We start from the raw sequence: 26,932 nt of genomic DNA on the forward strand, positions 1-26,932 counted from the left end.
TGGGGGTGTGTGGGTGGGTGATCGAAGTCGAGAACACCAGCGACACTTTTTTTTTTTAAACAAAACTTTATTGGTAATAGTTTTCAAATATGTTTACAACAGCACACTGTTCAAGAGGAAGTCTCGTCCTTCGCAGCACACAGGTTGAATCGCCCCCGCACCCACCCGGGGCCCCACCCCAGGCCTGAGAACTCCTCCTGGGATGGGGAGAAGTTATGAGAGGGGGAAATACGGGGATGAATGGGGTGGCTCCCCAGCGGCTCCCCACTTTTCTATTACGAGAGAAAAAAGCACAAATGAGAAAGTGGGGGAGAGGTGATGGACAGCTGACAGCTAAGCTGGAGGAGGGGCGCCCAGGATGGGGGAGGCGGAAGCTGGTGGGTGGGTAAAACAGGCAGCCCCTCCCCAGCAGCTCTAGCCTTGAACCCCGGGCCGTGGCTTGGGGGGACTTGGCCTCTTCTGTTCCCTTTTGCAGGGATGCCCTCCCCACTCAGCTGAGGGAAGGCTGGACGTTAAAATCTAGCGGAGAATAAAATTAAGGAGTTGGGGGGAAACGCTGCTGGGAGGAAAGACTTGGGCTTGGGGCTCCCCCTCTGTCTTTTTGGGGGATGACTCCTCTTTGGCAGGGAGAGGGGCAGCTGCTTTGTCTGGCTTTCAAAGCCCAAGGGTGAAGACAGGTCTGTTGGGGAAGAAGAGAGCGGAGGCTTCCTAAAGGGGCCTAGACCCTCGCAGGATTGGCAGAGAGGATTCCCCGGGGAGGGGCCCAGGGGAGATTAGCAGCGGGGAGGTTCAAACCCCAGCGCCTCCCTTTCCAAAGTCAGTCTGCTTCTCTTTAAAATGGATTTGAGGAATGGGGGGACATGGGAGGGGTGGGAGTAGAGGAAGGAGGGAGGGAGGCACTGGTGGAACTTAAATAAGATTTTAAATTGTTGTTTTTTAAAAAAAATTCTAGCAAGCAACCCACTGAACATGTCACTAAAAATCTCTCCTTCCCAGGCAGGATTACTCCGAAAGGAAGGTTGGTGCTTCGTTCATTTGCCCTTAGCAAGTGGGGCCTGTGGTTGGGTGGGATGGGGGTGTGGGTGGGGGCTGGAGTTAAGCGTGAGCCCCTCTTTCCATACCCTGTCCCGGGATACACCAGCAAGACCTGGTCTGACTGGAGTTGAGAAACTCGTTTAAAACAGGCAGAAGTGGGCTGGGAGGGCTGAGGGGCTGGGGGGCTGTGGGGAAGGAGGAAGGGAAAAGTGGGAGAGGGGGCAGGAGGGTGAAGGGGATGAGGGGGAGCAGCTGATGTTTCTGTCCCTCTGATTATCTGGGCTTCCTGCTCCCCCTAACCCTGGAGGGTGGAGTGGGGGTGAAATTAGATGCAAGGAACTCTGGGGCCCTCTGGCTGTTCAATCCAACCCTCCCACCCCCCCCCCCCGACCAAAAAAAAGAAAAAAGAAAACCCATGGGGGCACAGGCACGCCCCTAAAACTCAGAAAACTCCTTGCCACACTTCTCATTGATGGAGACCCGGATTTCTTCTTCCTCATAGTCGTCAAAGTTACTCGTATCCCCAGGGCCTTTAAACTTTGGTATGAAGGGAGCTTCCACCTGGAGAAGGATCAAGAATCACCCAGACCTCAGCATTCAACATAATCATTATTACAACAATAAATGCGAATGGCCTAACATTCAAGAGATATTTACTCTGACTCAGGCCTGTGCTTACCATTAGGTTATGGATTCCTCTTAACAGCCCAAAACTCTTTATGTAGCCAACTCATCAAAGGGGAAATTACTTCCCAGAGAGAGGCATCTGTTGCACAAGGTCATGGAATGGCCAAATGACCCCAGAATCCCATTTCTAGACCCCACTGCTCTAAGCTCTCTACTCTAGGTTGCTCCTGAACCTGTGTTCTCTTCTCTGTTTCTCTATTGGCTGTCCTCCCTGACTCTTGGCCTGCTCCCAAACCCTCAGCAGGCTTAAGGAGGGGAGGCCCACCTTCCTCTGGTAGATGGCAATCCAGTCAGTTGTGGCAAACCACTTGTGGTTCTTGATATCGTTGACCCCATTCTTGAGGTTCCCAAAGCGCTTGGTGAGATCTACCTGCAGGAGGTTCCGCAGCAGGTCCTTCAAGTCAGAGCTGAAGTGGGAAGGGAACCGCACCTGGAGGAAGGGGTACAAGGACAGGGTGGGAAGCTGGTCTGGAACTTGGGAAGCCCATGATGCTTCTTTCTCCATCCAACGGTCCTACTGGGTGTGGGCCTCCAAAGCAGAGTGCCTGCCAGCATCCTGTAAAACGGCTCCTTGAGCCTACCCTACAGTTTCCAATTTAGGAAGTCTGATACTGTGGCCTGAGAATCTGCATTTCTTTAAAAACTTTAAAAATTCAAGAGTTAGTTATTTTAAGAAGTTTTTGTAGAGACAGGGTCTCACTACGTTGCCCAGGCTGGTCTTGAACTCCTAGGCTCAAGCGATCCTCCTGCTTTGGCCTCCCAAAGTGCTAGGATTATAGGCGTGAGCCACCGCAGCCAGCAAGAATCTGCATTTCTTTTTTTGAAAAAAAAAAAAAAAATAGCCTCACTCTGTAGCCCAGGCTGGAGTGCAGTGGTGCGATCTGGGCTCACTGCAACCTCCGCTTCCTGGGTTCAAGGAATTGTACTGTCTCAGCCTCCTGAGTAGCTGGGATTACAGGCTCACGCCAAGACACCTGGCTAATTTTTGTATTTTTAGTAGAGACGGGGTTTCACCATATTGGTCAGGCTGGTCTTGAACTCTTGACCTTAGGTGATCCACCTGCCTTGGCCTCCCAAAGTGTTGGGATTACAGGTGTGAGCCACCGTGCCTGGCCCAAGAATCTGCATTTCTAACAAATTCCCCAGCAATGGTGCTGCTGGAAAGGGGTCCCTTTTAAGAACCATTGCTCTAAGGCAAGTGCTATGATGATTTCCATTTCAGAGAAGGGGAAACTGAGGCTTGGATTAAACAGCTCTTCCTAGGTCACATTGAGGTGTGTGATGGGGCAATTCCATCTCAGGTCTACTGGACTCTAGAACTTGCATTCTCAGCTGCTGCTGCTGCTGCTTAAGGCATCTCTGCTGGGGTCTGGAGACTTCTGAAATATTCTTGCTTATGACAAACTTTTTCTCTCCTCTCTTTCTGCATAGCTAAGGCTCTTTCATTCTTTAAAGCCCAGCTCAACTCTTCTTGAAAGTTTTCCCCAAACGCTCTGAGCCCACGCCTTGTATGCAAGTCATCACTGGAGTTATAGTTGCAAGAAACGACTTCTTGTTCCTGCTGTGCCTCTTACACGCTGTGTGACCTTGGCCATGGCCCTTAACCTCTCTGGGCCTGCGCATGCCTCTCAGATGTGGGGCAGATATCCCAGGGCTGCACGAGGGAGATAATACCACTGACGGTGCGGGGGAACTAGAAAATGCTACAAAGAAGGGAGTCATGTGCATCTTCTCCTATGGGATCTTCTGTGTTTTTTTCTTTCTTTTTTTTCCCACTCTGGGACATTTTCTTTTTTCTTTTCTTTTTTTTTTTTTTTGAGATGGAGTCTTGCTCTGTTGCCCAGGCTGGAGTGCAGTGGCGCAATCTCAGCTCACTGCAACCTCTGCCTCCCGGTTTCAAGTGATTCTCCTGCCTCAGACTCCTGAGTAGCTGGGATTACAGGTGTGCGCCACCACATCCGGCTAATTTTTGTATTTTTAGTAGAGACAGGGTTTCACCATGTTGGTCAGGCTGGTCTTAAACTCCTGACCTTGTGATCTGCCCGCCTCAGCCTCCCAAAGTGCTGGGATTACAGGCGTGAGCCACCACACCCGGCCAACTCTGGGCCATTTTCTTGGCAGTTTCTTTTGGTCCGGTGGCAGATGCCTCATCTTTCCCTTTTTTTGAGACAGAGTCTTGCTCTGTCACCCAGGCTGAAGTGCAGGGGCGCAATCTCGGCTCACTACAACCTCTGTCTCCCGGATTCAAGCAGTTCTCTGCCTCAGCCTCCCGAGTAGCTGGGATTACAGGCACCCGCCACCACGCCCAGCTAATTTTTGTATTTTTAGTAGAGACAGGGTTTCACCATGTTAGCCAGGCTGGTCTTGAACTCCTGACCTCGTGATCCACCTGCCTCGGCCTCCCAAAATGCTGGGATTACAGGTGTGAGCCACCGCGCCTGGCCTTCATCTTTCTCTTTTAGTGATGCTATGTGTCCAGCTGGGGCACCCCACTTGCCTGAATTTTTTTAAAAGACAGGGTCTGGCTCTGTGACCCAGGCTAGACTGCAGTTATGCAATCACAGCTCACAGCTCACTTCTGGGCTCAAGCGATCCTCCTGCCTCAGCCTCCCGATGAGCTGGGAATACAGGGGTGCACCATCACGCCCAGCTAATTTTTAGGTTTTTTTTGTTTTTGTTTTTGTTTTTTGAGACAGAGTCTTGCCCTGTTGCCCAGCCTGGAGTACAATGGTGTGATCTTGGCTCACTGCAACCTCTGCCTCCTAGGTTCAAGTGATTCTCCTGCCTCAGCCTCCCAAGTAGCTGGGATTACAGGCGCCCACCACTACACCCAGCTAATTTTTTGTGGGGGTGTTTTTAGTAGAGACGGAGTTTCACCACGTTAGTCAGGCTGGTCTCGAACTCCTGACCTCAGGTGATCTGCCCGCCTTGGCTTCCCACAGTGCTGGGATTACAGGTGTAAGCCACCGCGCCCGGCCAGTTTTTTTTTTTTTTTTTTTTTTTTAGAGATGGGGTCTGGCTATGTTGCCCAGGCTGGTCTGGAACTCCTGGCCTCAAGCCTCCACTTCCCAAGGTGCTGGCATTACAGGTGTGAGCCATTGTACCCAGCCCCAAAGTTTCAAAGCCAGTCGGTGGCAGAGCTGGGACTGGGGCCCAGGCTGAGCCTGAGGGTGCTCCCACCACAGTGTCGTGACTCTGGGCCAACCAAAAGCTCCTGTGTAGGAGATGCTGGACCAAGTCGGGGGATGGTCGGGTCTTCCCAGCAAGGTGGTTGAGCTGAGGGCAGAGGTGGGGTCCCCAACCTCTCTCCGGCCATCAGTGCCTACGATGATTGCCTACGGTGATTACCTACTCACCAAAGTGTGATCTTGGCCAAGACACATCCCTTTTCCCAACCTGTTTCCTCACCTCTCCTACAGAGGGTGCCACTATCTCAGGGTGTGACTGATGGGGATTCTGGGGCCTGGCGGATGGTGGGCACTTTGCACCTGTCATAGATGTGAGCTGAGATGGCTTCACCACCCCTCATCTGAACCCTCAGAGTTAGGCAAGTCTGGGTTTGGGAGAGGAAGCATGGGCTATAAATGCTAAGTGAGGGCAATCCTGGGTGAGGCTATGGACAGCACCTGGGAACAGGAACCAAATACATTCATTTTTCTGCCTTGGAATTTGCGAAAACTCACACTAACTGGGATGAGGAGCAACAAGGAGGGTCGTCTGGCAGGGCGGTTTGTGTTCTGTGGCCAAGAAGTTCCCGTGAGGCTCGGGATTTTGGAAGCCCATGGGATTCTGGAACCGCGGGGTTGGGGCTGGACAGCAAGGGGGCTTGAGGTGTTGGCCTCAGTGTGGCCGGCGCGTCCAGCTTCACCACCTGGCCTGACTTAAGGAACTTCTAGATTATTCTGACAACAAGCAGGGCTCCCCAGGGAGTAGGATGGGTGAGCAGGGAACGGTCTGTTTCTTCCAGGGCTGTGTCCCCACATCCGGACCTCACCTTCCCAGAGACGATCTTCTCATAGATCTGGATGGGCTGATCTGCGAAGAAGGGCGGGTAGCCAGCGGCCATTTCATAGATAAGAACCCCCAGGGCCCACCAGTCCACGGCCTTGTTGTAGCCCTGGAGCAAGATGGGGGGGCACAGGGTGAGGAGGAGGCGAGAGCAGGAGAGCAGAGCCGGCCTCAGGGGAAGGGGAGGGCTGGGGAGGCTCCTACTTTGCTCAGGATAATCTCAGGGGCCAGGTACTCAGGGGTGCCGCATAAGGTCCAAGTGCGGCCCTTCACGCGCTTGGCGAAACCGAAGTCTGTCACCTGTGGGCACAAGAACAGGCAGTTGGCAGGGAGGGAGGGTCCAGGCCATGGCTTCCCCAGGGCTGCCCCTCGCCCGGCCTGGTGGGCACCTGAATGTAGCCCTGCTGGTCAATGAGCAGATTCTCCGGCTTCAGGTCCCTGTAGATGAGATCCAGCGAGTGCAGATACTCAAAGGTCAGGACGATCTGGGCCGCATAGAAACGGGCATGGGGCTCGCTGATGGGGACAAATGGGGAGGTGAACGTCAGTGGTCATGCCCCAAAATGGTCCAGCAGGTGGCCCTGCAGAGCCTCCCCCAGAGGAAGACACCTCCAGTCCAGCCGTCAGAAACGCGAGGCACCTGATTCTTAGATAGCCCGACATGGGAAACAGCCTGTGGGTCCATCCACAGGAGAATGGAATCACAGACTGAGCTATAGTCATACAATGGAATTCCACTCACCACCACCACCGCCAACAGGACAGCCCATGCATCCACTCAACAATGTGGCTGCATTTCAAACTGATTATGTTAAGCAAAAGAAGACACAAAAGAACATGAATGATTCCATTTATATCATGTCCACGCCCAGATGAAACAAAGGCACGGTGTTTGAAGTCAGAAAGGACAGCTGCCTTTGGTGGGGAGGTGACGTGTCAAGAGAGGGATTCGGCCCGGTGCGGTGCCTCACCCCTGTAATCCCAGCATTTTGGGGGGTCGAGTGGGAAGATCGCTTGAGCCCAGGAGTTCGAGACCAGCCTGGGCAATATAGGCAAGACCTCACCTCTGTATGTATGTAGATATGTGTGTTTGTGTATATATATATATATATATATATTTTTTTTTTATTAATTTATTTTTTTTAAGACAGTCTCGCTCTCTTGCCCAGGCTGGAGTGCAACGGCATAATCTCGGCTCACTGCAACCTTTGCCTCCCGGAAACAAGTGATTCTCTTGCCTCAGCCTCCTGAGTAGCTGGGATTACAGGTGTGCACCACCACGCCCGGCTAATTTTTGTATTTTTAGTAGAGATGGGGTTTCACCATGTTGGTCAGGCTGGTCTCGAACTCCTGACCTTGTGATTCGCCCGCCTCAGCCTCCCAAAGTGCTGGGATTACAGGCGTGAGCCACGGCACCCGGCCTCCACCTCTGTATGTTATTGAAAAAAAAAAAAAAAAAAAGAAAGGGATTCAAGGGAATTTTCTTAGGTGATAGAAAAGTTCCATATACTGTTTTGGGTGGAGGTTAGGTAGCTATATACAACTGTCAAAACTTGTAGCATGGAACATTGAAGAACTGTGCATTTTACTGTATGTAAAGTGAATCTATAGTTATCTATCTAAAATACAACTACAAGGCCAGCGCGGTGGCCCATGCCTGTAATCCCGGCATCTTGAGAGGCCAAGGGGGGGGGGGGCGGATCACCTGAGGTCAGGAGTTCGAGACCAGCCTGGCCAACACGGTGAAACCCCATCTCTACTAAACATACAAAAATTAGCCAGGCAAGGGGGCATGCACCTGTAGTCCCAGCTACTTGGGAGGCTGAGACAAGAGAATCACTTGAACCTGGGAGGCAGAGTTTGCATGGAGCCGAGATCGTGCCCCTGCACTCCAGCCTGGGCGACAAGAGTGAAACTCTGTCTCAAAAAATAAAATCAAATAAAACTACATATGTAAACTTATAAGTTAATAAGACAAATTTATAAGTTAAAAATTTTTTTTTTCTTTCAGCAGGGTCTCTGTTACAACCCAGTCTGGAGTGCAGCAGCGTGATCGTGGCTCATGCAGTCTTTTTTTTTTTTTTTTTTGCATATGTTGAACCAGCCTTGCATCCTAGGGATGAAGGTGGGCTCATGCAGTCTTGACCTCCCAGGCTCAGGTGATCTTCCCACCTCAGCCTCCCCAGGAGCTGGGACTACAGGAATGTGCCACCACACCTGACTTTTTTTTTTTTTTTGTATTTTTTTGTAGAGATGGGGTCTTGCTATGTAAGGCTGGTCTCAAATTCCTGGGCTCTAGCAATCTGCCCACCTTGGCCTCCCAAAGTGGGATTATAGGGCATGAGCCACAGTACCCGGCCTGTATCTTAAACTTACAAATTTCTGTAGATAGTTTTATTTTATGTATAAAAATATATATTAAAATCTACACATAGGCCGGGCGCGGTGGCTCACGCCTGTAATCCCAGCACTTTGGGAGGCCGAGGCGGGCGGATCACGAGGTCAGGAGATCGAGACCATCCTGGCTAACATGGTGAAACCCCGTCTCTACTAAAAATACAAAAAATTAGCCGGGCGTGGTGGCGGGCGCCTGTAGTCCCAGCTACTCGGGAGGCTGAGGCAGGAGAATGGCGTGAACCTGGGAGGCGGAGCTTGCAGTGAGCTGAGATTGCGCCAGTGCACTCCAGCCTGGGCGACAGAGCCAGACTCCGTCTCAAAAAAAAAAAAAAAAAAAAAAAAAAAAAAAAAAAAAAAAATCTACACATATAAAACTGTCCATCTATATAAAATAAAATAATAGTATAATTTTTATTTTATTTTTTTGAGACGGAGTCTCGCTCTGTCACCCAGGCTGGAGTGCACTGGCGCGATCTCGGCTCACTGCAAACTCCGCCTCCTGGGTTCACGCCATTCTGCCTCAGCCTCCCGAGTAGCTGGGACTATAGGCGCCCGCCACCACACCCGGCTAATTTTTTTGTATTTTTTTAGTAGAGACGGGGTTTCACCATGTTAGCCAGGATGGTCTCGATCTCCTGACCTCGTGATCCACCCGCCTCGGCCTCCCAAAGTTCTAGGATTACAGGCACGAGCCACCACGCCCAGCCAATTTTTTTTTTTAAAAAGAGACAAAACCTCACTATGCAGCCCAGGCTGGTCTCAAATTCTTGAGCTCAAATGATCTTCTCACCTCAGCCTCAGGACTAGTGGGACTACAGATGCATGCCACCTTTTGGGGCTCAAAAAATGCACAAAATCAACAACTTCAATTTTTTTTTTTGAGACGGCATGTCACTCTCTCACCCAGGCTGGAGTACAGTGGTGTGATCTTGGCTCACTGCAACCTCTGTCTCCTGGGTTCAAGTGATTCTCCTGCCTCAGCCTCCCAAGTAGCTGGGATTACAGGTGCCCACCACCACGCCCAGCTCAGTTTTGTATTTTTAGTGGAGACAGGGTTTTGCCATGTTGGCCAGGCTGGTCTCAAACTCCTGACCTCAGGTGATCTGCCCACCTCGGCCTCCCAAAGTGCTGGGATTACTGGTGAGAACCACCGTGCCTGGCACCAACTTCAGTTTGGACACCTAAGTTGCCATGTTTGCTCTGTTTTGTTTTGTGGTGGTTGAAATATCACATATTCCTCAGCAGAGGGGAAACAGAAACCCACAGGGTCCTGGGAGACCACCTGCATGTTGAAGTATGCTGGACTCCTCTGCATTCCCAGGGGGCTTGGTCGTGCACTGCCACCTGTGGACACCCTGACAGCCTGATGTGATGGGGGGTGGCCCGCTTACCTGAACCTTCCGATCCGCCGTAGGTGTGAGAACATCTCCCCGCCGGGCACGTACTCCATGACCATGTATAAGTTTGAGTTGTCCTGTGGGAAGCAGTGGCTGGTCAAGGGCCCACCCCTGAGACTTGGACCCGATCTGAAGGCCTTGGGGGCCTCCCCGGCTGGTGTTCAAACATTAAATGACAACAGCGATCCTGGCTCCCTGTAGGAATCATGTTCTACAGGGGCGACCCTTATCCTGCTGTTAATGGGTGAAAGTGAGGGCTGGCTCAGAGGTGTGTCAGGACCTGGTTAGCCTGCCTTGGCTGGAGAGAGAACTCTGTAGTACCTTGCTCTCGGAGCTTGAGTAAGGCTCTGAGGCCACAGTTTTGTCATCTGTAAAATGGGATCATGATAGGCTGCAGAATTAGTGGGGCCCAGAATAAAAAAGGTGGCCCCTGGTTAAAAAATTATTACGGAGGGTCAGGTGTGGTGGCTCATGCCTGTATAATCCCAGTACTTTGGGAGGCCAAGGTGGGTGGATCACTGGAGCCTAGGAGTTTGAGACCAGCCTGGGCAACATAGTGAGACCCCGTCTCTGCAAAAATACAAAAATTAGCTGGGCATCATGGCGTGCACCTGTAGTCTCAGCTACTCAGGAGACTGAGGTGGGAGGATCGCTTGAGCCTGGGAGGCGAAGGTTGTGAGCTGTAATTGCACCACTGCACTCCAGCCTGGGCAACAGGGTGAGACCTTATCTTAAACAAAACAAAACAAAACAAAATGGCCGGGCATGGTGGTTCACACCTGCAATCCCAGCACTTTGGGAGGTCGAGGCAGGCAGATCACCTGAGGTCAGGAGTTCAAGACCAGCCTGACCAACATGGGGAAACCCTGTCTCTACTAAAAAATACAAAATTAGCCAGGTGTGATGGCACATGCCTGTAATCCCAGCTACTCGGGAGGCTGAGGCAGGAGAATTGCTTGAACCCAGGAGTCAGAGGTTGTGGTGAGCTGAGATCGCATCATTGCACTCCAGCCTGGGCAACAAGAGCCAAACTCTGTCTCAATAAAAAAAATAAAAATTAGGCTTGGCACAGTGGCTCATGCCTGTAATCCCAGCACTTTGGGAGGCCAAGGCAGGCAGATCACTTGAGGTCAGGAGTTCAAGACCAGCCTGAGCAACATGGCAAAATCCTGTCTCTACTAAAAATACAAAAATAAGCTGGGCATGGTGGTGGGCACCTGTAATCCCAGCTACTCAGGAGGCTGAGGCAGGAGAATTGCTTGAACCCAGGAGGCAGAGGTTGTAGTGAGCCAAGATTGCGCCACTGCACTCCAGCCTGAGCAACAGAGTAAGACTCTGTCTCAACAAAAAAAAATTATTACGGATCTCAAGACAGCAGCAGCAGCAAAGCGTTAAACCAGGTGTGGGGTCCCTCGGAGAAACAGGCCCTTGTGCTTCTCTGGGTCAAACGTCCATGAAGCTGGCCCTGAGTGGCCTTTCCTGTTTCTCATGACCACAGCTTTGGATGGCACCCAAAATGGCTCCCAAAGGGCTCTCAAGACGTGCCTGGAACTGTCATGACAACCCCACCAGACTGGAACTGGTATGATCCCCATTTTACCATGAGAAAGCTGAGGCTTGGGGAGATAAGTCTCTTGCCCGGGGCCACACATCAGGAAGTACTGAACTGGGAAATGAACCCCGGCTGCCTGGGGCAGAGTTTGTGCTCCTGGGTCAGGCTCTTGCCATAAACCAGGTGCTGCTTTTGAGGGATGTTACTGAGGTTGGGTGACTCACCAAGGGTATCGAACTACAAACTGGCTGGACCAGGAACTGAACTTGGGTCTACCAGAGTCCCAGCCTGACTCCCGTTCCCTGATCTCCCTCCTCCAGGGATCTTGTTCTTCCACAAAAGAGAGCAGCCACTGATTGTCCTCAGCTCTGACCCCAGCCCTGGGGGCCAGAAGGCTGGGACCCAATGCAGTGACCCCCCGCCCTTGGCCACTGGGACCCCACCTTGAAAGAGAACTCGAGTTTGACGAGGAACGGAAAGTTGACAGCTTGCAGGATGCGCTTTTCATTCAGGGTGTGTTCGATCTGTTTCAGTTTCACCACCTGGGAAGGGAAGGAGGGGAGGGCAGAAAGGAGGGAGAGGTGAGAGGGGCCTCATTTCCCCTGATGCCTGGAACTAGGGATGCCGGAGCCAGGCCGGTTCCTTCAGCCAGAATCATTTGTGTGCCTGTGGCCTGTCGGGCCCTTAGCTCATGCTGAGGACACAGCATCAGGGAGGCTAGGGGCTGCTTGTCCTTGCACGGCACTAAGTCCAGGGCAAAGAATACATGGGTTACCCCCAGAGAGGTCAGAGCCGTGGTGGAGGGTATCTTGGGGTTGTGGAGAAGCAGCCCCCAAGAAGCCCATGTAAAGTACCTGGCGTGGTCTGGGGAAGGGGGAATCAGACAGCGCTTTCTGGAGGAAGGGGCAGCTGAACTGAAATTGAAAAGACAGGCAGGAGAAGCCCAAGAGGTGGGGGGTTTAGGACCTGCCTTACCCTTGTCTAGAACACTCCACACAGCAACCTGAACCTCAGGCTAACAGCTCCTCAGCCATCAGCTGTCCCCTAATAGCAGATGCCATGAGCAGGCACCTGGCACCTAGTCTCTCACTGAATCACGATAGAAGCCCTAGAGGCCCATGCTGGGAGTACGCCAGTTTGGAAGACCAGACACAGAGGGGAGGTGACTTGTCCAAGGTCACACAGCTGGCTGATGTCAGGCTGGTGTGTAACATGTGGCCAGCCTGGTCCCTCAGTCAGCTGTCAACTGCTTTGCTCACATAGCTGTGTCCTCAGAGTCTACACCTGCCCTACCTAGTTCAGTCCCCATTAGCCACAGGGGGATGCTGGGCTCTTGAAATATGGCTGGTTGGATGGGGAGCCAAATTCAAAAATTTTAAGTATCTAAAATATAAATTTAAAAACTGACACCAGCTGGGCATGGTGGCTCACGCCCGTAATCCCAGCACTTTGGGAGGCCCAGGCAGGTAAATCGCTTGAGCCCAGGAGTTTGAGACTAGCCTGGGCAATGTAGCGAGACCCCATCTCTACAAACAACAACAACAACAACAAAAGCAATTAGCTGGGCATGGCACGACTATGGTCCCAGCAGCTCCAGAGGCTGAGGTGGGAGGATCATTTGAGCCCAACTGCACTTCAGCAGGGGCAACAGAGCAAGACCCTGTCTCAAAAACAAAAAAACCAGGGCGGGCACGGTGGCTCACGCCTGTAATCCCAGCACTTTGAGAGGCCGAGGCGGGTGGATTACGAGGTCAGGAGATCGAGACCATCCTGGCTAACATGGTGAAACCCCGTGTCTACTAAAAATACAAAAAATTAGCCGGGTGTGGTGGCGGGCGCCTGTAGTCCCAGCTACTCGGGAGGCTGAGGCAGGAGAATGGCATGAACCCGGGAGGTGGAGCTGGCAGTGAGCTGAGATCACACCACTGCAGTCCAGCCTGGGTGGCAGAGCGAGACTCTGTCTCAAAAAAAAAAAAAAACAACCAGCCTGGCCAAAATGGTGAAACCCTGTCTCTACTAAAAATATTTAAAAACTGGCCGGGTGTGGTGGCTCACGCCTGTAATCCCAGCACTTTGGGAGGCCGAGGCGGGCGGATTACAAGGTCAGGAGATCGAGACCATCCTGGCTAACACGGTGAAACCCCATCTGTACTAAACATACAAAAAATTAGCCAGGCGTGGTGGCGGGCGCCTGTAGTCCCAGCTACTCAGGAGGCTGAGGCAGAAGAATGGCGTGAACCCGGGAGGCGGAGGTTGCAGTGAGCCAAGATCGTGCCACTGCACTCCAGCCTGAGTGACAGAGCGAGACTCCATCTCAAAAAAAAAAAAAAAAAAAAAAAATTAAAAAATTAGCTGGGCGCGGTAGCCGGCGCCTGTAATTCCAGCTACTCAGGAGGCTGGAGCACAAGAATCGCTTGAAACCCGGAGGCAGAGGTTATAGTGAGCTGAGATCATGCCATTGCACTCCAGCCTGGGCAACAAGAGCGAAACTCCATCTCAAAAACAAAACAAAACAAAACAAAAATTAAACTCTTGATGCAGGTACTGGTGACTTTCAGGCATGGTTGGAACAACTTGGGCATGTGAATCTGCTTTTTCAACTTCCCTGCTTTTTCTCATTTTTCCAGGAAAAATTTACCATCAGAGTTGAGACCTGTTGTAAGCATACAATGGACACTGGATTTTAAAGATACTTCAGTACAGAAAAAAAGGAAATATTTCCGAAGTCATGGAGGACTGGGAAAAAAAACAAAAGGAACGTAAAATGTTTCATTAATATTTTCACATTGATAATATATGGAAAGGGTAATACTGTAGATATACTGGCTTAATTAAAACATATCATTAGGCCAGGTGTGGTGACTCACATCTGTAATCCCAGCACTTTGCAAGGCCGAGGCGGGTGGATTACCTGAGGTCAGGAGTTCGAGACCAACCTGACCAACATGGTGAAACCCCAAGTCTACTAAAAATACAAAAGTTAGCTGGGCGTGGTGGTGGCACCTATAATCCCAGCTACTTGGGAAGCTGAGGCAGGAGAATCACTTGAACCTGGGAGGTGGAGGTTGCAGTGAGCTGAGATCATGCCACTGCACTCCAGCCTGGGCGACAAGAGTGAGACTCTGTCTCAAAAAAAAACACACACACAAAAAAGCCCCAAACATGTCATTAAAATGAATTTCATGAATGACACCTGTTTCTTTCACTTTCTCTTTTAATTACAAATTTTGGGGTTTTTTTTTTAGAGATGGGGTCTGGCTGTGTTGTCCAGGCTGGAGTTGAACTCCTGGGTTCAAGTGATCCTCCCGCGTCAGCCTGTCTAGTAGCTGGGACTACAGGCGTGCGCCACCGTGCTTGGCTGTTTTTACTGTTTATGATGGAGCAAACAGAAAATTTAAAATTGCTTCTGTCACTCAGGTTACATTTCTGCTAGTTACATTGCTGCTTTATAGCAGTGCCTGGTATAAAGTCAGATCACAAAAATATTTACGGGAAGAAAGTGCACATAAACACCACTTCCCCCAAGAGTGCTCTTGTTCTCCTCCCTTTGGGCTGGTGTCTGACCCTGTGTCACAGTGCCTGGCTTTGAATCCATGGCCGGCCTGGAGAGGGAGCTTTGGGAAGGCGGCACAGGGCCCTTCTGACCCCTGGGGCTGGCACATTATGGGGGCTGGGGGAATAGTGGGTGAGCCTGGCATGGTGGCTCATGCCCGTAATCCCTGTGTTTTGGGAGGCTGAAGTAGGAGATCACTTGAGGCCAGGAGTTCAAGACCAGCCTGGGCAACACAGCAAGACCCCCTGTCTAAAACAAAAAACAAACAAACAACAAAAAAAAATTAGCCAGGCATGGTAGTGTGCGCTTGTAGTCCCAGCTACTCGGGAGGATCTCTTGAGCTCAGGAGTTTGAGGCTACAGTGAGCTATGATCACATCACTGCACTCTCCTGCTTGGGCAACAGAGCAGGATCCTGTCCCCCGCAAAAAAACCAAGCGGCCAGGCGCGGTGGCTCACGCCTGTAATCCCAGCACTTTGGGAGGCTGAGGCAGGTGTATTACCTGAGGTCAGGAATTTGAAACCATCCTGGCCAACATGACGAAAACCCATCTCTACTAAAAATACAAAAATTAGCTGGGTGTGGTGGCAGGCGCCTGTAATCCCAGCTACTCGGGATGCTGAGGCAGGAGAATCGCTTGAACTAGGGAGGTGGAGGTTGCAGTGAGCCGAGATCACGCCACTGTACTCCAGCCTGAGCGACAGAGTGAGACTCTGAATCAAAAAAAAGCAAGTGAGTGAACGGGTGGATAGGGCACTCCAAGGAGTGGGCACAGTCCAGGCAAAGGCCTGACAGGCAGGCCCTGAGCGAGGATGGGCCACCTCACCTTCTGTTTGTCGAGGATCTTCATGGCATAGTGGTTCCCGGTCTCCTTGTGTTTCACCAGCATCACTCGCCCGAAGGAGCCCGTGCCGAGGGTCTTGATTCGTTCAAACTGATCCAAGTGGGCTGTGTTCTGTGGGCAGAGGGGTTGGCAGGCTCAGGGCACGCCCTCCCCACGGCCTGCTTGGCTAAGGTCTGGGGCATCCCCTCTGCCACCGGCAGAGGGGGCCCCGGGGAGCACGTGGGGTCAGCGGGGTGAGGACAGGGGGCGGAAAATCAAGATGGCAGAGGGCACATTCCTTAAGGCGGGTGGCAGGGGCCAGATCCGGCCCTGGCCTGGGGCCTGGAAGCTGCTGGCAGCTGTGCTGGGGGCAGGGGCGGGCCGTTGGGAGGGGTGGTGGGATGGGGGTGCCTGGCATTGGGCAGTCAGGTGTCTCCACACAGGAGCCCCCATGGGCACCTAGGGAGCAAATGGGGAGGGTCTGAAGCCTTCTATGGGGTTTCTGAAATTCTAGCTGTGTTGCTGGGACACAGCCAGGGGCTGGGGGTCACCAGCTCACCCCTCCCTGGGCTCTGCACCCGGCAGCCTTACCTGAGCGGGACTTTCCCATTTTTTAAGAAAATCTTCTTTGGCTTTGGCTAAGAATTCTTTCACTGAAAGGGAGAAAGGGGAGAGTTAGACAGAGATGCCCGTCTCACCGGGGTGGGTTCAGGTGATTTCTGGGGAGATACTTGGTGGAAAGTGGGGTGCAGTTCCAACCCAGAGCCTGACCTTTTTCTGGTGCCTCTGGGGGCCCTGGCTGGGCCGTAGCCTGGGCCTCCCTTGCTACAGAGAGGTGGGATCCAGCTGCCATTCCATCCAAAGTGGGGTACAGAGAGTCTCAGGGGTCACTCCCAGGGGAACGGAGGGAGGTGCCCAGGCAGGCCAGCCCACCCCCACTTGCCCCAGTTCTGACCGACATTCCACGGCCAGGGCCGACGCCAGCCGAGGTATTTATAGCCTTGGGATTTGGCTGTTCCTCTGGCCCCTTCTCTGGGGAGGCCGGGCCTGGGATGGAGGCCTCGGGGGCTCGGGTAGCAGGTGCCCTTGGGGGGCTCAGCTGTCACCTTGGCCCCCAGCTGGCCCTGTTCCTCTCCGTGGCAATCGCAAGGGCATTCCTCCAGAGCTGGTTCAAGGGAAGTCTCGCCCAATGCCCACTCCTCGGCCCCATGGTACCCCAAGGTGAACATCACCGCCTGGCTAATGTTGAAACTTCCCCGGCAGACCCTGTGCCGGCTGCTGTCTACACTGTCTCATCTGACTCGCTCGGCAACCTGCCTTGTATCCATTGTCTCCACTTAACAACCCAGGAAACAGGCTTGAAAACAGTCATTCTCGTCTCTGCTGAGACACAGCCCAGCAAAGTGGCTAAGGGCCAGGACTTGGGGTCAAGATCCAGTTCAGAGCCCAGCCTGGTCTCTGATGAACTTTGTGACTTTGGGTAACTGATCTCACCTCTCCAGGCCTCAGTTTTCCTCATCTGTAAAGTGGGGTGGTTTTGAGGAATGAATGAGTTCATCTTGACAAAGGGAGTTGAACAGTGGCCCAGTGTGATGATAGTGCCAGATAAATGTCAGCTATTATTATTTTTTATCTATCTATCTATCTATTGATTGATTGATTGAGACGGAGTCTCCCTCTGTCACCCAGGCTGGAGTGCAGTGGCGCAATCTCCGCTCACTGCAAGCTCCGCCTCCCAGGCTCACGCCATTCTCCTGCCTCAGCCTCCTGAGTAGCTGGGACTACAGGCGCCTGCCACCACGCCCAGAGAATTTTTTGTATTTTTTTTAGTGGAGATGGGGTTTCACCGTGTTAGCCAGGATGGTCTTGATCTCCTGACCTCGTGATCCACCCGCCTCGGCCTCCCAAAGTGCTGGGATTACAGGCGTGAGCCACCGTGCCCGGCCAATTTATTTTTTTTAATTATTTTATTTTCTTTTTTTGAGATAGAGTCCCACTTTGTTGCCCAGACTGGAGTGCAGTGGCACAATCTCAGCTCACTGCAACCTCCGCCTCCCAGGTTCAGATGATTCTCCTGCCTCAGCCTCCCGAGTAGCTGGGATTACAGACACCTGCCACCACGCCCAGCTAATTTTGGTATGTTTAGTAGAGACAGGGTTTTGCCATGTTGGCTAGGCTGGTCTCGAACTCCTGACCTCAGGTGATCTGCCCGCCTTAGCCTCCCAAAGTGCTGGGATTACAGGCATGAGCCACCGCGCCCGGCCTATTATTTTCTAAATTGAGGTATAAAATATGGGGAGAGAGGCTGGGGGAGGTGGCTGACGTCTGTATTCCCAGCACTCTGGGAGGCCAAGGTGGGTGGATCACAAGGTCAGGAGTTCGAGACCAGCCTGGCCAACATGGCAAAACCCCATCTCTACTAAAAATAAAAAAATTAGGCCAGGCACGGTGGGTCACACCTGTAATCCCAGCACTTTGGGAGGCCAAGGCAGGTAGATCACTTGAGGTCAGGAGTTCAAGACCAGCGTGGTCAACATGGTAAAACCCCGTTTCTACTAAAAGTACAAAAAAATTAGCCGGGCATGGTGGCAGGAGAATCGCTTCGACCCAGGAGGCAGAGGTTGCAGTGAGCTGAGATCATGCCATTGCACTCCAGCCTAGGCGACAGAGCGAGACTCTGTCTCCAAAACAAAACAAAAAAATTAGCCAGGCGTGGTGGTGATGTGTGCCTGTAATCCTAGCTACCTGGGAGGCTGAGGCAGGAGAATTGCTTGAACCCGGGAGACTGAGGTTGCAGTGAGCTGAGATTGCACCACTGCACTCCAGCCTGGGTGACAGAGCAAGACTCGTCTAAGAAAAAAAAAAAGAAAAAAGATAAAATAAAATAAAATATGGGGAGAGATCGGGCATGGTGGCTGACATCTATAATCCCAGCACTTTGGGAGGCCGAGGCGGGCAGATCACTTGAGGTCAGGAGTTTGAAACCAGCCTGGCCAACATAGTGAAACCCCGTCTCTACTAAAAATACAAAAATTAGCTGGGCACGGTGGCGCATGCCTGTAATCCCAGCTATTTGGGAGGCTGGGGCAGGAAAATCTCTTGAACCTGGGAGGCAGAGGTTACAGTGAGCTGAGATCATGCCACTGCACTCCAGCCTAGGCGACAGAGTGAGACTCTGTCTCAAAAAAAAAAAAAAAAAAATATATATATATATGGAGAGCCGGGAATGGTGGCTCATGCCTGTAATCCCAGTGCTTTAGAAGGCCGAGGTTGGAGGATCGCTTGAGACCTGGAATTAGAGACCAGCCTTGGCAACATAGCAAGACCCAATCTGTACAAAAAATAAAACAATTAAAAAATTAGCTGAGCACAGTGGCCCATGCCCACAGTTTCAGCTAAGCAGGAGGCTGAGGCAGGAAGATTGCTTAAAGCCCAGGAGATTGAGGTTGCAGTGAGCTATGATCGCACCACTACACTCCAGCCTGAGCAAGAGTGAGACTCTGTCTCAAAAAAAAAATAATACTCTGGGAGGCCGAGTTGGGAGGATTGCTTAAATACAGGAATTCGAGACCAGCCTGGACAACATCAAAACCCTCTACAAAAAATAAAAACATTAGCCAGGTGTGGTGGTGTGCACCTGTAGTCCCAGCTACTCAGGAGGCAGAGGTGGGAGGATTGTTCAAGCCCAGGACATAGAGGCTGCAGTGAGCCGTGATTGAGCCATTACACTGCAGGGTGGGTGACAGAGTGAGGCCCTGTCTCAAAAAAAAAAGTAATAATAAAAAAACCCCAAAAACAAATATAGGAGATACACTGAGTGCTCAAATCTTAAATGCGCAGCCTGACAGATTCTTGCATTATGGACTTGTCCTTTTAACCACCACCTAGGGCTACAAGGGACCAGCCCCTTGCTGAGTATTTTCTATGCTTCGTTCTCACCCTGTGGGGTGGGAGCTGCTGTTATTCCCACTGTACAGAGGAGAAGACTGATCAGGTCTGAGGTCACTTGCCTGCCCCCACGTCCCATGAGATTAACTACTTCACTGCCGACTCTGCCATTGGTTTCAGTGCTGAGTCCAGTGCACCAGGGTGGCCAGTGTGGACAGAGCTGCCTTCAACCCCCTGATGTTCCTGGGTTTGCTGCCACCGAGGGGCCCTGTACACTTGCCCTTTGGCATTGCTGGTTGTCTGCCTGCCAGTAATCCCACATGGCCTTGTGGGGAGCCACCCCCACTACCTGTCTCCAGAGCTTTCCCTCAGCATTCAGAGAGAAGAGCCCTCATGGGGCTAGAAAGTGGTAGATGGTGGCCGGGTGCAGTGGCTCATGCCTGTAATCCCAGCACTTTGGGAGGCCGAGACAGGCGGATCACCTGAGGTCGGGAGTTTGAGACCAGCCTGACCAACATGGAGAAACCCTGTCTCTACTAAAAATACAAAATTAGCTGGGCGTGGTGGCACATGCCTGTAATCCCAGCTACTCAGGAGGCTGAGGCAGGAGAATTGCTTGAACCCAGGAGGCAGAGGTTGCAGTGGGCTGAGATCGCACCATTGCACTCCAGCCTGGACAACAAGAGTGAAACTCCGTCTCAAAAAAAAAAAAAAAGAAAGTGGTAGATGGCAGATGGAGAGAGACCGTGGCCAAGAAGGCCCCACAATAAATGACCAGGCGGAGAGGGGATAGGCAATGAATGGCCAGGAGTCCTAGATGGGTGCCTGGCTGGGCCACCAACTAGCCCAGGGGCCTGAGCCTGGGGGTCACACCAAATCCAACACTTTCACTAGCAGAACCTTTGTTTGAGTGTTTTATTTTGTTTTGAGATGGGGTCTTGCTATGTTGCCCAGGCTGGTCTCCAACTTCTGGCCTCAATGGATTCCCCCACCTTAGCCTCCCAAAGTGCTGGGATTACAGGCGTGAGCCACTGTGCCTGGCTTCAGTCATAGAACCGTTGTGACAGAAAACATCTTCCTTGGAAACCTCCAAATAATCCACACAGAATTCAGCGGTGGGTGGGGAGGGTGGAGGGTGCCCTCTTGGGATTCTACCTTCACCCACACAAGAAGGCAGAGAGGTGCCAGGCTTGAAGGGAATCCAAAAGGTCTGGTCCGTTTTCCCTTTGCTCTTAGCAAAAAGGAAAGAATTGCTGAATCCTGCACCTCCCCGACTCACTGAGCTCCCAGCCCCTGGCTGTCCGCTGGGCCCCACGGAGTCGCTCCACAGGGTGCCCTTCTCTGGCCTCAAAGGACCAGAGCGCCCAGGCTCTGTCCTCTCTGGTGCCACTAGCCCTGTTAGCTTGTCAGATTTGGGGATGGGGCATGGGGGAGGCCAGTGCCAGGAGGAGCAGGCAGAGAGAGGGATGATGGGGGGGGAGGGGCAGGTAACCTCAATCAAGAGGCCCCACACTCACCTCTGCTTCCTGTCTCTTCCAGCAAAGGGTAGAATAAAGGGTGGGTGGGATGGGGTGATCTGGCGGCCTTCTGCCCCCTGGCCAGGGAGGCTCAGGGTGCTGGCTGTGGCTTAGGCCCCCAGAAGGTGTGGTGCAGGTAGCCCAGGAAACGTACAGCCAGGTGGGCCCAGAGGAGCAGCTGCAGCCACAGCTGGAAAGTGGTCTCCAAGTCCCCACCCTGGCTGCTGCCTGATCCCAGATCCATCCCCGGCCCCCCTGGGCTCTCCCTGGAATCTTCCTTTTGCTGAGAAACCAGGAAAATGCAGAGCCTCTAAGTCAGCTTCCTTGGGATGGCCTCAGGGGACCAGGGAGGAGGAGCTGGTTGCCACAGAAGCTTTTAAAGGTACCTGCTCCAAGCTGGCCAAGGTTTGCAGAGGGCTTCCTTGGCAGGAGGCGATGGGAAGATTCTCCCGAGGGTGTCCCTCTGGCTGGCCTGCGTGCCCCAGGGCGGGGCGATAAAACTAACTTCCCTTTCCACGGACTTCACTGCTCCCAGGACGCCAGGCCCTGCCTTCCTCAGTGGGCACTGGACTGTGCAGAGGACAGTGCCTGATGTGACCAGAGCAGTGCCCACTGGGCAGAGGGGAAAGAGTTAAGGTTCAGGATCAGGCAACAGCCAGAGACTCCCTAGGGGCTAAAGAGGCCCCAGAGCTCCCTTAATTCGCTGAAAGAACAGCTGGAGAGAAAAGCTTGGGGCGGGGGGCCACAAGAGCCACCCTGCCTCCTCCCCTGAACTCCCTTTCAATGTGGAACCCCCAAATCCTGCTATCCTGAGAGAGAAAATGGGTATATCTGACCCTTTGTTTTGCTCCTATGCGGGGGTAGAGAGGGGAAAGGCATCCCGGGATGTCCTTGGCCTCTCTCAAACCTTGCCCTGTGCTTGGCTCTACTCTCGGCCATGAAAGTCCAAACCGGAAACAAGCGGCTAAACCCAGGGGTGGGGGAGGGGGAGGCAGCCTTGACCATCTTCCTCCTTCTTTCCAGATCCCAAAAGAAGCAGAGGGTCAGTGGCAGCCTCTTTGAGTGTGCCCGGCATCCAGGACCCCTGCTAGCAACAGGAAGTGGGAGAGGATGGTAACCCAGCCAGCTGCTGGCCTGTACGGCCTGCCACCCTGCCCACATCTCCCACACGGGGGGTGCCAGCTCTCACTCTGGTCCAGATTCCATTCGGGCTCATAGAGAAAACTCCTTGACACCCCTTGAAAAGCCAGGACCACAGCAGAAAGCAGAAATCTAGAAACTCGCCCTGGGAATGGGGAATTGCAACAGCAGAATATCAATTTGGGCAAGGGGCTTGGGGTCTCCCTCAGAAGGAGCCCAGCCTCAGAACCCCCTTCCTCCGGACAACAATCTCAGACCTTCTGCCCTTTTGAAATCTGGCTGTCCTGGGAATTCTGGGGCAGGAATGCCCAGCCTGGGCTGGGCTTCCTACTCGAGGCTGGCTGATTCCTCCAGTGGAGCCTGGATTCCCTGCTCTGGGCTTACCTAAATGACACAACTCTGAGCTGGACCCCAACACTGGGCTGGAACGACCCCCATTCTGAGCTGGACCCCAACACTGGGATGGCTCATCCTACAGTCTGAGCTGAACCCCAACACTGGGATGGACCACTCCACCACCCCTCTCTGAGCTGGCCCCCTGCTTGGTGGACCATCCTCCCTTGTCTGAACTGGGCCACCGATCCCCTCTCTCTTCCCCAGGCCGCACAGCCCGGGGTTGTACAGGAGGCGCTTCCAGGGCCAGCCAGGGGTTCACATCCTTCTCCTCTTCGCCTGTGCCCCAGACCCCGCTGCAGCCCCTCCCTGACTTAAGGGGCAGAGTGTGCCTAGGAAGTTGCTATAGTAACAGGACTCAGCCTCACCATCGCTGGAGTTGGAAGCCATCACTCAGTCCTGTTCTCAGGGCACCGGCACTACGGTGGCTGGGAAGGCTCATGAGACCTGCCGTGTCGGCTGTCTGTCCCCAGAACCCTGCCTGCAGGGGGAGCTAGGGAGCCGTGGGGTGGGAGCAGGAAGAGAAACCCAACCCAGAGGCCACTGGGTGTGGAGGAGGGACAGATAGGGCCCTCCAAGTTTCTGTAGACGCGGTTGCGCTAAGGGGAGAGCTGCCTTGATAAGACCTCTTGGGCACCCATACAACTGCCAAGGCACAGAAGGTGTTTGGCCGTCTTAGGCATCCATAGGATGTTACACGGCACTAGTTCTTCCCATCTAGGGTCTTCTTGGGGGGTGCTTTTCTCTCTTTGCCAGGATCTGCTTGTGTCCTGGGGATGGGGGGCTCCCTTTTACTAGCTCTGCCCCTTCCCCTGTGGGCCAGCTCCCAGGGGTATCTTCAGCCAGTGCCAGCCACGACCTGAGCCCCACTTGGCTGTCTGACCTGGGCGCCTGCCCCCTGGGGCCGCTGCTCCCTCTCCATTCTTCCAACTTTGCCAGAGCCCAGGGCTTAGTCTTTTTTCTTGGCCCTCTCAGCTCTCCCAATGGCTTTGCCATCTTTGGCTGTAGATTCCCCCAACTCCACTCCAGGGTTCATTCTGGATCCCTGGCCTCTTGGGAGGAGGCGGACTCTGTCCTGCCCTGGCACAGAGATGGTACCACAGGGGACTGCAGGATGCTTAACTGGTGCCTCCCAAGGCCTGGGCATTTTCCTGACCCCAGTCGGGCCGGCGTCTGGCAGATGAAATCCAGGTGCCCCCTGCAGGCTGGCCTGGCTACTGCCCCTGCCCCTGCCCCACCCTTATAAGAGGGCAAATTTTGTCTAACTCCATCCTCTCAGAATCAGAGCGCCTCAAAGCAAAGAGGGACTTCCTTCCTCATCTTATTTCCTTCTCTGGGAGCCTCTGGGAGGAAGTACAGCTTCGGGCGTTTCTCAACGTGTGACATAGTCCCATTGGCAGAACATGACATGATTTTCGGGATGTTTCATTTATCTAGTTACACTGTATTTAATGCGTATCAGAGAAAATATAACTGGCATGGCAATCCCATGATTTCATTTCTATTATTGTTTAGAATGAGCTCCAAGTTTACATCTGAACACAAGTGAGTAAAACTTTTATTATTTTAAATTAAGAAAATAAGATAGAGTAAAAATCTGGGAGGCTGCTGAAAAATGTCAAAGTCGGGAAATTCTGGGGTCCAAGAAGTTTGCTGGTAGATGGATCTGGATGTGAATCCTGCCTCTGTGACATCATCTATGTCATGGATGTCATTTCTACCAGAGGGCTCCTTTGGAAAATTTGGATAACAGCCCGTTATGAAAGTCACCAGAGTAGATATCTCTATCCGCCTGGCCATTTAGCCTGTGGCACAGCCTAGATGCCCAATAAATAGTAGCTCTATTTTACCATGATCATTCATTCCTGGGTGTCTGACCTGTGCTCAGAGAGAATCAGTGGTTCCTTCCAGAGCCTCTGATCTTTTTCTTGGGATCCTTTTTCTTGTGTGGCTTTCCACCCCCCACCACATGTGTCTGATAGCCTTGAAGGTTTTCCAGGACTGTCATCTCCCCAACTTTCAACTGAGCTACCGCAATATATAGCTGCCTGCCTCTACCTTCCACCTCCCAGCTGGCCTCACCTGCTGGGGGCCTGACTCCTCCCCCCCCGCCAAGTCCCCTCCAAGCTCATGCCCAGACCTTTTTTGGACACTACCCACCTGCTCCTCTGTCATCAGGCACTCAGCTACAGGCACTTCCCTCCCCAGCCCCCGCCCATTGGTGACATGTCAGGCCTCTTCATGATTGCTCTGTGACTCTGAGTTCTGCTATTTGAATCCGTATGGGAATAAAGTTCCCTGGCTTTCATACCTTTCTGGGAGGGGGCATTCAGGAAACTCAGATGCGGGGGTTTGAGACCAAAAACTGGCCTTCCTTTTCGACTAATAGTTCCGACTATTTCTGGGTAAGTGGACAGGGGATCCCAGCTGCCTTCCAGCTTTCAGACTGGAGTGACAACAATTGAAGAGCTGTAAAAATTGGGAATGGGGTTCAAGACCATTTCTGATGGTATTTCCAGATAGAGAATCTCTTTCTCTGGCTGGCTGGAAAAGGCCAACCTAATAATGTGTGGGCAAGTGGGTGAAACAGGTCTCTCTCTGGCTGAGCCCTGGGAATGATCAGAATCACTAGACGTCAAAGCAAATCACTAGACGTCACCCATTACTCTCTTTGACTGCCTCCTCCTCCCCAGTGCTCTTTCTGACCATCTCAATTAAAACCGAATGAACCTCGCTAAACCCAGACACTTTTCATCCCAAGCCAGGAGCGGTGGAAGAAGCCCCAGGGACAGGGTGAATGACGGAGCCTCAGTTGTGAAACGACCATTTATTGAGGGGCCCTCCATGGAGCCTAGAGCTCACTGCAAGGCAGGAAATGCGAGGGGGCTCTGCCACCACCCCCTTACCCCAACGCAGGAAAGAGGATGCAATGAATCCCAACAAGACCAACTCAAACTTGGCTTTGGAAGCACTGAAGCAATTCTCTACGTTCATAAACAGTCTGCTACCCCAGCCAGGGACAGACGCTTGCTTGGAGGACGGAGCACAAGCAGAGAAGCAGAATGACAGAGTGACAGGATGAGAGAGGCAGAGGGACCCAGAAAGATCCTGTCCCCCATGCCAAGTGACACAGAAGAAAAAAACAATGCTGGAGGTGGCTCTGGGAAATGCTCAGGGGGCAGGATGGGTTTGGAAGGGGGGACTGTGCTAAGGTGAAGAGGGGAAGGGCAGGAGAAAGATGGCGGGGGCTGGAGGGGGGAGGGGTGTGGTCAGCAAGTGGCCAAGGTCCCTGCGCGGTGGAGGCAGACAGACCCCATCGCATTCCCAAACTGGTAGAAACCTGGGTCGGGGTCAGGCAGAGGATCCCATAGGCGACAGAGGTGAGTGAGGAAGTGGGGGGATTAGAATCTGGGGAGAGGGGCCAGGAAAGGGGGGGGTAGGCTGGTGACAGGGGCCCATGTGGGGCCCCAGCGGTCATACGTGCCATGGTTGGCAGTGACAGCTGGGGGGGAGCACGGTCTTTGCAGCATGGGGCGGCCCTAGGGGAAGGGGACCCCTACAGGGGGTACTCTGCGGGCCCGCGGGCCCCAGCCTTGGACAGGCCGGGGCAAGGGGCGCTAGGGGGTAGGCAGAGAGGAATGGGGGGCCCCGTAGGGGGAGGGGCCAGACGATGATGGACAAGGCCAGGGCTGGCAGCGCAGGGCCAAGATCGGGGTCACGGCCCGGGCACTCACCGCTCTCCTGCTCGCTGCCCTTCTTGGCGGCGGCGGCGTTGCCCATCGCGGCGGCGGCGGCCGGGGCCGGTCCCGGAGCTGCGGCGCGGCGGGTGCTGGCTGCGGCCGGCGGCCCCGGAGCGCGCTGGGCGGCGGCGGCGGCGGCCCTCGGGCTGGCTGCGCTAGCTGCGGCGCCGCGACCCCCGCCCAGCCCCTGCTTCCCGCGTCTCTCCGCGCCCGCCCGCCCGGGAACCTCAGCCCAAGATCTCTGCTGCTGTCCGTGACGCCCCCGCAGCCCGCCGCTCATTGGCCTAGGCCGCCCTGACTGACGGCTCAGCACCGCCTCCCATTGGCCCTCCCGCGACCTTCCCGCGCCACTATAGGCTCTCAGCCTCGGGACACGCACCGCGGACTCTCGGCCATTCACTCGCTCGCGAGGCCGCAGCTGGGCGGGCAGACGCGTCCGATTGGCTGAGACGCTGGTCTGGGCCCGGGGTCCGCCCCGAGAGGCCGCCGATTGGCGGAGGTGCCCGGTCCGCCAAGCCCCCCAGCAGAACGCTCAGTGTCAATCCGGGGGTGAGAGGGCGGGGCGGAGACGCAGTCTGCGGGCCCGGGCCGGCGGGGCGGGGCGGCGGAGGCTGGCTGACGGCCGCGCAGCGCTCCGAGGCTCAGGAGGCGGCCCCGGCGGCGCCCGGCCGGCCCCGCGCGCGCCGCAGTCCCCCGCCCCCGCTCAGTGCGGCAGCGGCTGTCGGCCAGCCGGAGTTGGCGCCGCGGCCTGCCCAGCGCAGCCGCTGTCCACCTGCCAGCGGGGGAGGGGCGCGGCCGGCGC

At 53.7% G+C, this 26,932-nt stretch overlaps 2 protein-coding genes across 3 annotated transcripts; both read right to left on the reverse strand.

Annotated features, from left to right (window-relative positions):
- Positions 1–46: 46 nt before the first annotated feature.
- PRKACA (protein kinase cAMP-activated catalytic subunit alpha) lies at positions 47–26,389 on the reverse strand. Of its 2 annotated transcripts, none has more exons than XM_055371959.2 (10): positions 26,125–26,389; positions 16,044–16,105; positions 15,456–15,584; positions 11,520–11,618; positions 9,519–9,601; positions 6,120–6,246; positions 5,935–6,030; positions 5,717–5,839; positions 1,988–2,152; positions 47–1,596 (listed from the first exon to the last, which is right to left on the reverse strand). In XM_055371959.2, the coding sequence occupies exons 1-10, from the start codon at positions 26,168–26,170 to the stop codon at positions 1,471–1,473; spliced, it is 1,056 nt and encodes a 351-aa protein (XP_055227934.1). In that variant the 5' UTR covers positions 26,171–26,389; the 3' UTR covers positions 47–1,470. The 2 variants fall into 2 exon arrangements, with proteins under 2 accessions (XP_055227934.1, XP_055227935.1); XM_055371960.2 differs by lacking the exon at positions 26,125–26,389 and adding an exon at positions 22,759–22,832.
- On the reverse strand, positions 20,075–22,752 carry SMIM46 (small integral membrane protein 46). The gene has a single exon (XM_055371961.1). It carries the CDS (start codon positions 21,099–21,101, stop codon positions 20,949–20,951), a length of 153 nt encoding a protein of 50 aa, XP_055227936.1. The 5' UTR covers positions 21,102–22,752; the 3' UTR covers positions 20,075–20,948.
- Positions 26,390–26,932: the final 543 nt, after the last annotated feature.

The sequence above is a fragment of the Gorilla gorilla genome, chromosome 20 (assembly GCF_029281585.2).
Source record: "Gorilla gorilla gorilla isolate KB3781 chromosome 20, NHGRI_mGorGor1-v2.1_pri, whole genome shotgun sequence".
NCBI lineage: Eukaryota > Metazoa > Chordata > Mammalia > Primates > Hominidae > Gorilla > Gorilla gorilla.